The 11,490-nt window shown below is 35.2% G+C and overlaps 1 protein-coding gene across 1 annotated transcript; it reads right to left on the bottom strand.

The window, feature by feature from the left end:
• Positions 1-523: 523 nt before the first annotated feature.
• On the bottom strand, positions 524-10,696 carry LOC136812642 (uncharacterized). The gene is made up of 4 exons (XM_067069169.1): positions 9,209-10,696; positions 5,873-5,984; positions 2,505-2,631; positions 524-888 (listed from the first exon to the last, which is right to left on the bottom strand). Exons 1-4 carry the CDS (start codon positions 9,336-9,338, stop codon positions 529-531), a joined length of 729 nt encoding a protein of 242 aa, XP_066925270.1. The 5' UTR covers positions 9,339-10,696; the 3' UTR covers positions 524-528.
• Between the last annotated feature and the right edge of the window lie 794 nt (positions 10,697-11,490).

Raw genomic sequence — 11,490 nt, 5'->3', positions numbered from 1 at the left:
ATCATCGCTTTTATCTAAAAGCATCAAATAGCACCACAGGTGGAGATAAGGAAATGGTGGCCCACCATGCATCAAACTGTGAGCCATAGCCATCCCAAATATTTTAAATGATGTCAAATTTCCACCAGATCGCTTTGGAATAAGATAAATGCCACTTGGGACCATTTCAAACAGTTCTGAACGTGCTTGTTCAAAGAATTTTGTAAAAAACTCTATTGAAAGAGAGCCAGCATCAACTCCAACTTCCCCATCAAAGTCCACACGGAATTTGTTGAATAGCATTGACTTACGAGCAGAAGCAATCTTATAAAACCTCATTGCGTCCTTCCAGAGATTTTCCCTTTTCACTGTGAGAAGCTCATCTTTGGTCGTTACTTGTTGTGTATATATGGTAATTACTTCTGCACCCGTTGAGACTGAAGATGGATCAAGTGAAAAGGTATTAAGCGCATCTACTGTGTCATCAAAGTTTTTGTGTTTGTTCATTGTACTCATGATTTTTAGTGCATCAAGAGCAGGAAACATGTCTTACAACGTGTCGAACATTTCCTCTGTGGTTGGTTTAGTAGAATGTTCACGATCACCAGAGTATTCACCACCACCAGCTCCACTGCCACCAGAGTATTCACCACCACCAGAGTATTCACCACCACCAGCTCCACTGCCACCAGAGTATTCACCACGACCAGCTCCACTGCCACCAGAGTATTCACCACCACCAGCTCCACTGCCACCAGAGTATTCACCACCACCAGCTCCACTGCCACCAGAGTATTCACCACGACCAACTCCACTGCTACCACCACCAGCTCCACTGCCACCAACTCCACTGCCACCAGAGTATTCACCGTCGGAAAGACACAACTCATCAAATTCTTCACATATACGCTATGAAAATATATTTGAAAGTATTATGTAGTTTGGCAGCTTCATAGTGCGAGCCCCCCCCCCTCCATAAAGGGGGATTTAAACTTCCAAAAAAGAGAAAAATAGGGGAGGGGTCAGATTTATGGATAAAAAGGGAAAATGTTGGGAATAAGGGTGGGGTTGATTAAGATTTTTCAAAGAAGCATAACATTGTTTTTCAAATACAAGATTGTTCCTTTACTTTAAAAAAAGACAATCTGAGGGTAAAATCTAAAAATTTTCCTGTCGAACCATGGTGGGTCCCTCCCAATACTTAACTTTCTTAAAAAAAGCTTTTGGTCAAGTATAAACTATTGTGTTGGTCAAATTCAATATTAAAATCTGAAAAATTCTTTTAATTAAGAAAAAGCCATGTCATTGGTGCCGATGAAGGCCGGTTTGTGTGGGGTTTGGAGCATTTTCAACAAGCAACATAGTTACTTAAATGGATTCAACATCAGATGAAAAAGGAAAAAAATTTCAATAATTGTACAACAATTCAGACTGGAAAAATAAAGCTTATCTAATGAAAATTGTGAAGTGGTAAAGGTGAATTTCCCAAAATACGAAAAGTTGTATTTTATGAACAAAAATTTTCCTGGGAAAATTACTTCAGCATTCTGTCAGAGAATCTTGTCATCTTTCTTTCTGCCAAAAATCAGAAAAAACAAATGAAGCAATTTTGCACTTAGTCCAGAAACCCTATTTTTAGGCATTTGCCGGAATTTGCCCCAAAATCTTTTGGATCATTCACATATTGGACATTGTTATTCTGCATCATTGTGCCAAAAATCATAAAAGAATAATCAGCCGATCCTGAGAAAGCTTAAATCAGTTGAAAAATGAATATACAGCTTCCCCTGACTCAAACCTCAAAAAAATCTTTTCGCAAACAAAAGTTCAATGGCTGAGATATGCCACTTTGAAATTTTGAAGTTTTGCTGAAAAACAATACCATGTAACGTTCAAAATTCTCAGATTTCAAATTGAAATATTTTAGTTTTGGAAAGTTTGTCCGTGCAAAAATTTGAAGGTTTTACTCAGGACTAGCTGTGGGTCAAATTTCATTTTTCATCTGATTATTCCTTAAATGTAAATGGTTGGAGGGAATTTCCGACAAACAAAAATGTTCCAGGGAAAACCACTTCACCATCTTTCTGCCAAAAATCAGAAAAAAGTGATGACAGAACTTTGGACAAAGTCAGAAAAACTTTTTAGGCACGTACAGTATTGGCCCAAATTTGCCTCAAATTTTTTCCTTTAAAATCAGGATCTACCACATTTTGGGTGTTGCCATTTTGCATCATTGTGTAAAAAATCAGAAAAAACTAATGAGCTGATCCCAAAAAAAGCATTGGTTAATTTATAGGACCTTTTTTCTTCTTGTCAAAATTAACATTTTTGTCCTTGGACATTGACATGATTTGGATGTCTTTTTATCAAAACATTTTTTTGAAAATCAATAGGGGAGACTCTCAGGGCATGGGTAGAAAACCCTCTGCACTATGTTTTTAGGTGGATTTAGCGCATCCAGTGAAAAAAATGCATCTTTGTTGGCAAATAATTCTCTGTAGTTTTATTAGTCCAAAATAACTTACTAGGCGTTTTACTGGTATAAGCCAAACAATTTTTTGGCCAAATACAGCATGGATATTTGCTGCATCCAATGGTCCTGTTGTTCTTGGTGTGACCAAATTCTGGCCAATGCCAGTAAGAATGTGGAACCTTTAAAAAAATCAAAAATTATCACCAAATTACCCTGGTACTTTTTTAAAGCCTCAAGCCTGTTCCAAAAGTCCACAAATTTACAAAAAGGGGCGAATCTAATGATCCAAAAATAGAAAAGGGAAAAATTCAGCATCTTTCTTAAAACATATTATTTTCTGAATTTCTAACCTACAGAATACATAAAACTTTCTTTATGTTAAATTGAAGAAATTTTTTTTGCCTTTCCTGATATGCTGAATTTTTTTCAATTTGAAAAAAAGAAAATAAAACTAGAGATGGGATGAAATTTCTGGACTACCCATTGTTTATTTTAAAAAGAACCTTAGTCTGATGGGGTTGAGACTGAAGTCCCTTATCTTCTAAAAAAGCCTGAGGCTCACAGCTCCTTAATTTGTTCCTTATTTTCCTTATTTTTACTTCTAATTTTTGTTTTGCAACCATTTTAAAAGATGTTCTTGTGTTTTTAGTATTTCGCTAGTTTTATTGATTCAAAAAAGAAAATTTCTTTCTGTTTTTTTTTTTAATTTGAAATCTTATGGTTAATTCCTTAATATTTCCTTATTTTCAGCCTCCAGTTTCTTATAAAGTTGTTTCTTACAAAAACGTGTATGATCAAGGTTTAATTTTACACTTTTAAGTAATTTCTCAATTCAAAACATTTTTAGGAATGGGCTGAACAGAACAAAAATAAAAAAATAATCTATAAAGTTAAAAATTAAAAATCATCCCCTTGTATTGTCACTAAACTCTAGTCAACCCAAATAGACAAAATGCTTTAAAAAAGGGTTATATATAATCAAGCCCCTCACTTCTCTAAATGCATGGCTCTGCCCCCCCCCACTTATTTTTTTTTGGGGGGGGGTGTAAATTTAAAATCGGCCTAAAAGTGGGTGAGAGCTGTCTCATTTTCTAAACTCAGAGGGGGCCTTAAAAAGTGGGGGGACCTGAAGGGCTGCACTAAAGTTCTGGGGGCTAATCACAATAATTAAAGGGGAACTCAACAAATTTTGGATTTTTTCGTTTCTATCTTGATGGTTTGATGGTTTGTTTTAATGATAATTTTCAAGATTTCAAGGTTGCAACTCTCCTTTCACTCTAAAAATTTGTTTAATGAGCTTTTAAAAAGAGGCTCCCCTCTACAAAAATGAAATTATTTATCAAATAAAAAAGACTTTCAGCTGTTTTATGACGTGTATCTGTATTCAGAAAGCCGAAGATGCTTATCTTCTCAGGCTAGAAATCAGTGAAGACATGCCTTTCAGTAGAGGGTTTGTGACTAAATTTTTGTGTTTCTTGTTGGATTGTTTATTGTTATTCAGCTAAATCACCCACAATTTACCAGGAATCCTTTTCTATGTATTTATTTCTTATTTAAAACAGAACTCTGATAACATACTGCAGTCATAACTGAATTTGTTCTATTTTCTGAATACTGTGACGTCATAAATCCAAAGAGAAGACAATCTTTTTTTTTAAAAAAGGGGGTGATTTTTTAACACATTTTTAACTGAAGTTAAGAGAGATTTTTCATGATTTTTATTCGAGAGATCAGAATTAAATACTTTTTGTCATTTTTATACTTAATATTACCAAAAATCAGGAAAAAAATGAAAATGACAAATTTGTTGAGTTCCCCTAAATTAAGAAATTATAAAAATATTTTTTTGGTTGGTTTTAATGTTCTGTTTTTAAATATTCTACTTTTTTATTTTTATCTGCACTTGAGAGGGGTGGTACTATGGACATATAGTGGTACACACACCTGCACACACCACAAAAAGAAAGAATATTTAAAAATATATAACATATTAAAACTGTCGAACGTGCTAACCGCACTGGCTCAACTTCAGTATCGTTGAAATCATTCGTAGGCTCAATTGTAAACTTAATGGCTTAAAAAAAATTATAGCATTTTGGGTTTTAGCCTCGTTTTGGCGAAAAACTCGTCCCCAGGCCCCAAAAATTAAAATTTTGAAAAAATGAAAAAAAACACCCCCAGGGATTTACCCAAGGATCAAGTGTGCAAAATTTCAGCCAAATCGGACCAATTTTGAAGTCTCCAGCCTGCCCCAAAGTTTTAGCCTCGTTTTGGCGAAAAACTCGTCCCCAGGCCCCAAAAATAAAATTTTGAAAAAATTAAAAAATACCCCCACGGATTTGCCCAAGGATCAAGTGTGCAAAATTTCAGCCCAATCGGACCATTTTTGAAGTCTCCAGCCTGCCCCAAAGTTTTAGCCTCGTTTTGGCGAAAAACTCGTCCCCAGGCCCCAAAAATTAAAATTTTGAAAAAATGAAAAAAAAACCCCCAGGGATTTGCCCAAGGATCAAGTGTGCAAAATTTCAGCCAAATCGGACCATTTTTGAAGTCTCCAGCCTGCCCCAAAGTTTTAGCCTCGTTTTAACGAAAAACTCGTCCCCAGGCCCCAAAAATTAAAATTTTGAAAAAATGAAAAAAACACCCCCAGGGATTTGCCCAAGGATCAAGTGTGCAAAATTTCAGCCCAATCGGACCATTTTTGAAGTCTCCAGCCTGCCCCAAAGTTTTGGTGACAGACACACAGACACACACACACACAGACATTCTCAGATTCTAGCTCAACTGAAGTTGAGAATTCAGCCCAATCGGACCATTTTTGAAGTCTCCAGCCTGCCCCAAAGTTTTAGCCTCGTTTTGGCGAAAAACTCGTCCCCAGGCCCCAAAAATTAAAATTTTGAAAAAATGAAAAAAAAAACCCAGGGATTTGCCCAAGGATCAAGTGTGCAAAATTTCAGCCAAATCGGACCATTTTTGAAGTCTCCAGCCTGCCCCAAAGTTTTAGCCTCGTTTTAACGAAAAACTCGTCCCCAGGCCCCAAAAATTAAAATTTTGAAAAAATGAAAAAAACACCCCCAGGGATTTGCCCAAGGATCAAGTGTGCAAAATTTCAGCCCAATCGGACCATTTTTGAAGTCTCCAGCCTGCCCCAAAGTTTTGGTGACAGACACACAGACACACAGACACACACACAGACATTCTCAGATTCTAGCTCAACTGAAGTTGAGAATCGAAATAATTTGGTGCCAAATTATTTTTCTTTGCTGGGACCTGAACCTTACTGAAAAGTGAGGGGACCTAAAACTCAGGGGGGACCTAGAAGCAGATTCGGAGCTCTGATGTAAATAGGAAGTGTGTCATTTTTATCAAAACTGAAAATGTTTTACATATTTTGCATCCATTACTGTTTTCAAATTTACTCACTTTGGATGCTCATTAATATCATTCAAATGATCCTTGAAAAGTTCCAAGAGAATATCATACACCCCATTGACACTAAGGTCCCTTCGCAGCTGGACCTGATTGTATACCAGTCCTATAAAGATAATTGTAAGAATTGATTATTATAGAGTCTATTTTTTTATATGGTTCTGAGGCCTGTTCCATGACCCAACAGATGGAAAGGAACAATAGACTCTTGACTCAAACATTTTTCTTGGAAGATCCATCCCAGCAAAAAAACATCTATGAATCTCTAAAACCTGTCTCAGTGATTTTGCAAGACAAGCACAGTTTGCAAACATTGTGCTTTCTCTGAGGTTAATTCCTCATAATCAAAACTTGCTTTACGGCAAACAAAAATTATCTGAGAAAAATTACTTCAGCCATCTTTTAGAGAACCTTTGCAGACAAAAATCAGAAAAAACTAAACATATATAAACTAAATATGTCAATTTTATTTTTATTTTTCTTCGAACCGCTAGTCCAAAATTTACCACAAGTTATGTGTAAACAATAAATAAAGTAATTTCATAGAACTTTTTTGTGATTTTACAAACATTTGTGGGGTAAACCAACCAAAGGTTAAATCAACAGTGTTGCACAAATGACCTGTCAAACAAGTGAGATGATCAAATACCCACTAGTTTGGAAATGCTACTTGTTTGACATGAATTGTTGACTAAATGGTAAATGGCTCTCTATTGTTTGACAATCCTCTAATATTGAATCCATATACATCCTAATACACTTTTTATAAGAATATCGTACTTGAAGGAGCATTCTGCAGACTTTTGCAATGTTCTTAGAAGTTGCAAGTGTTTTTGGCTAAAAATTCATATTTTGCAAATTTTAGGCTGAAATCTTGTGAATCATTAGCCTTATTGGTGTTAGTCCAAAATTGGTGTTATCAAATTAGTGTTGTGTATGTTGTGTACAAACAACATACATAAAGAGAACGAAATCAACAAAACTAAACTGGCTAAAATAAAAGCTCAGGCTCAGGGTCCCATATGTGCATTGAATTATGTTATTAACTGTCAGAAAAATTGAGAAACAGCGAAAAGAGAACCCATAGCTTTCATAAAAACAAAGCCGCCATTGTTTATTTCACCTAACCGTGTTGTTGTGTTTGCAAGAGAAGAAAAATCTAATATTTTTTCAATTCTAATTTTTTGTTTTGACATGCGATGTGTGCTGGCTCACGGCCACCTGAAATTAAGCTGCAAAAAAAGACACAAGTAGAATGGAAAGCTCAAATTCTTCAGTCCTAAAAAATACACGTTTAATTATTATTTTTACATTATTAATAATATTAATTTTTTTTTCTAATTTTCTCCAGCTTTTATTGACATATATGGAATTTTTTCAAATTTTCATTATACATTATGAAAATTATTGGTTATCAAAGTTGTCAAAGCAGAGGAATGTAAAGAGATGGAAAAACAGTTTTTCTGATTACTCAAAGTTCAACAATCACTTCTATTGAAAATTCTATTGTAAAAACGTTTAATGACCTAAGTCATTAAATGAAAGTCCAGAAAAGACAGCTCGCCATACAAATTGGACGGTTTCTACATGATTTGACGATAAAAATGAAAATTTGTTTTTCCTTTTTTGCCGATTACTAGTTCAATCTTTAAAAATAAGGAGCAATATTTTTACCAATGTATAGTAATAGAAATTCTTAAAGCAATGATATTAAATTGGTTCTTGTAAAACTGTCAGAAGTCAAGTAAATCAAGATGAAGTTATAATTTTCTCGAACTCTAGCTTTCCATATTATGATGCGGTCATGATGCGGTTATACCAGTAGAATCACTAGGAAATTCTGAGCGAGATGATATAGGTACCTTTTCGTATAGGTATTTTGTATTCAAAATATAAGCCCTAAAAGTTTGCGCATAATCAGGCTTGAAACAAAAGAATTTTGTCACAACACGCTAATTATGCAGATTTTTTATAGCAACAACAAAAGAAACCTATTTACTCGATATAAACTCCCTTAAGGGCAAGAGACCTGGTATATGATGAGCCGTTTTTCCATTGTTTTCAAGAAGCTGTTTTTCCATCTTTTTACATTCCTCTGGTCAAAGTTATCGAAAGTAATTAATAACAATCAAAGTACTCGAACGGTTATCAAGTCTTCAAAGGGTTGTTAAGAAAGTGATTGAATACTCACAATTTTTTTTTTAATTTTGGTACTCGACATTCGATTGTTAATCGATAAAGTGGTCGTTCGATTATTTCAATCATCATCGATTACTTCGATAATTGAATTTATCGATTAGTACTGTCTGGTTAAGTTAAAAAAAAAAAAAAAACTTTCCCTAAGGAAACCCAGGCAGAAACAGATTTGTTCACCAGGAGAGCAACAAAATAGGTAATGCGCGCACATCTGTTTTGCGAATTACACAGGAAATGTGTATTGGTGTTTTTTAATGAAATTTGTCATTCATATTGTCTATTTTTATTAGTATATGCAGGATTTTTTAAGATAAACCCCCTCTCAATTTTCTGACAAATAAATTTTCTTAATTGACCGACCAACCAACCAACCAACTCAGATTCTTAATGTGAAATTGTATTGCCAGACGATCTCAATCGAACGGAATTGACGATCGAACCAGTCATGAACCAAATCAACGCAATCGACCGATTGAAATTCGATTGTCAGACGCAATCGAATCTCAATTGAATATAACTGTAATTTTCAGATTCAATTGATATTCGATTGCGTTCGATTGATGTTCGATTGCGTTCGATTAAGCATAGGACCCTGCCAACGCACTGGACTGTCCGGTGTATTTGTCCGGTGGCAAAAAGTATCTTTTCGTTACACCGGACGCAATAAGTCGATGATAGTACCGGACTGGTCATGTCCGGTGGAAAAAAATATCCTTCTCCAACACCGGACATCCAACTTCCTTAAGTCCGGTGTAGAGATTGTCCGGTGGTAAAAAAATTCTCATTTTACACCGGACTTTTGCGTGTCCGGTGTTCGTTAAGTCCGGTGCGTTGGCAGGGTCCTTTAAGCATTCTATCATTGATTCATTGACCCCCCCCCCGGATTGTTCATCGCATAATTTCTACGGGAAATTGAAAGTATTTTCATTCGGCTTGTGATGTTTTGAGAGCTTGGATGTTGAGAAGCTGCAAGAATAAAGCCAGACGATCTCAATCAAGCGGAATCGACGATCAAACCAGTCGAGTGGAACAACAATCGAATATTACCCAGAATTTTGACGTTCGATTGAGATTCGATTGCGTTCGATTGAGATCGTCTGGGTATTGGTAAAAGATATATATAGCAAATTTTACCTGCTTGAACTAATTGAGCCTTTAAAGGACTCCTAACAATGTTGGAGCGGCGACATGGAAGTAGAATCACTTCCTTTAGCCTATAACAGTCAGGCACATCCTGGCAAATGAACGGGGTGAGCATTTGCATGGGGTATTCGTCACCCAGTGTAAATGAGATAGGACGTCTCAGGCTAAAAGCGTGAAAATGAATAAAAATGAACTTCAAACTGAAAAAGGGAAAAAAGGAAGAAAACCGGGAACTTTATTTTTTCGTTAAAAGTTTCTTCAATCTTCGAAGACAAAATTGACCCATGGAAAAAAAATTTCATCTATGCAGTTCTTTGAAATGAAGCAAAATATTTCCAACCCGGTTCAATTAAACTGGGTATACGGCGCTATTACGTCACTTTCGTTTTCGACCCCGTTCATTTGCCAATGGTCGCAAGTGAAAAATACCCCGTTCATTTGCCAGGATGTGCCTGACTGTATAAGGCGGCTTTGTTGAAGCCGAAGATTGTCGATTTTTTCTGCTTCTTCTACCCCCTACTCTTCTTGATTCTTCGGAATGTCTACCAGCTCCAGCAGTTACATCAAAATGCCTCGAAAATGTCAATATGAAAATTGCGTAATCAGAGAACGTATGTCTCGCTCATTATGAAAAGGCCGAGACAAACTTTCAATAATTGGATTGTAACATCGAGTTAAGTCTCTTTTGTTAAGTCACCAGGGGGTAAATAAAACAGACCAAATTTGATACATTTATCGTTTGTTTCAACTTGACAATTCGTTTAAAACTCAGCCTCCTAAATATTTGGGGTAGGTAAAATATGTACAAAGAAATTCATACTTTTCCAACCCGGCCAATCTTTAAAAAAGAAGCGAACATTAAAATGTAATTACCCTTTCCAAATAAACCTCTTTGGTGGCGAGTGTAGTCTACTCTGACGTAATTGTAAAATTTATGTAATGGGAGTTTGACATAGTAATGTAATGTTGTTTGGGGAATTATGAAGTTCTCTGGAATTCCGATTGCATTTATTCAGGTTGATTTTTTATGACTTCTAATGGTACTTTTTCTAACGAGTTTGATTACTCTGTTCTCACACTTATGTCTTTTTTTTTCGCGTCCTTTTTCGTGATTACTTTTATTTATATTTTTAAAGACAGGTAAGAAGGCATATTGATGTAACTGTCCAGCCTTTTTATAATGAGCGAGACATACGTTCTCTGATTACGCAATTTTCATATTGACATTTTCAAGGCATTTTGATGTAACTGTCCAGTACTACTACTATCACTAGCAGTAGTAGCACTAGCCTCTGCTGCTGCTGATCCTGCTCCTCTTGTGGGATTATATGCATGGTAGAGTCCAGGCGATTGGTGTGCTGGTACTGGTGTCTGATTACTAACAGCCCTTCGGAGGGCTTCATTGAATTCTGGGCTCCTTAGAAGCCTGTTAGTGATACTGGAAATATCATTGACATTATTACCACTCGCCATCTTGATTTTCTGATTTGTCTCAAACACGTTGAAAAGCCCGCGAATTAATTATTGTTAAGCCAATCAGAGCGGAGGATTTTTCATTAAAATGACGTCACTTTCGTTTCAAGAATATGGGATATCAAGACAAGTAAAATAATTCATCAAGACAAATAACTTTTATTTATGTGTCTTGATGAATTATTTTACTTGTCTTGATTATTAATTTAGACCATAATAAAAAATTAGACATCAAAAAAAAAAATTAGACATTATAAATTACGAATTAGACATGTTATGAATTAGATTATGAATCAATTATTAGACATTATAAATTAAGAATTAGACAATAAAAATAATGAATTTAGACATTATAAATTATGAATTAGACACTATAAATCGGAAATTAGACATTATAAATTATAAATTAGACATTATAAATTATAAATTAGACATTATAAATTATGAATTAGACACTGTAAATCGGAAAATTGACATTATAAATTATGAATTAGACACTATAAATCGGAAATTAGACATTATAAAATTAGGAATTAAGTTATATAAATTATGAATTAGACACTATAAATCGGAAATTAGACATTACAAGATGGCGGACGCTCCGCCTGATGAAAGTGCGGCTAAATCCTGACAATGCGGATCTATTTTCCACTCCCTATCTCTCGATCTCCTTTTCTATTTTCTAGTTTCTGAGACTTAGTTTCTCATTTCTGACTGAGTTTTCATACCTGTCAATCATTTGTTCATCAATTTCGACCAGTCTAATTTTCGCACCGAGTGGGATTCGAACCACCACCAAA

The sequence above is a fragment of the Clytia hemisphaerica genome, unplaced genomic scaffold, assembly GCF_902728285.1.
Source record: "Clytia hemisphaerica strain Z4C2 unplaced genomic scaffold, Clytia hemisphaerica genome assembly, whole genome shotgun sequence".
Lineage (NCBI taxonomy): Eukaryota > Metazoa > Cnidaria > Hydrozoa > Leptothecata > Clytiidae > Clytia > Clytia hemisphaerica.
The sequence above is the reverse complement of the archived record's forward strand: the minus strand, read 5'-3'. Positions and strand labels throughout refer to the sequence as shown.

Coding starts and splice junctions, on each gene's coding strand:
- LOC136812642 (XM_067069169.1), bottom strand. CDS start 9,338: ATGCAAATGCTCACCCCGTTCATTTGCCAGGATGTGCCTGACTGTTAT. Junction 2,632..5,872: donor GATATTAATGAGCATCCAAA/GTGAGTAAATTT, acceptor ATTTTTTTAAAG/GTTCCACATTCTTACTGGCA. Junction 889..2,504: donor TTATACCAGTAAAACGCCTA/GTAAGTTATTTT, acceptor ATATTTTCATAG/CGTATATGTGAAGAATTTGA.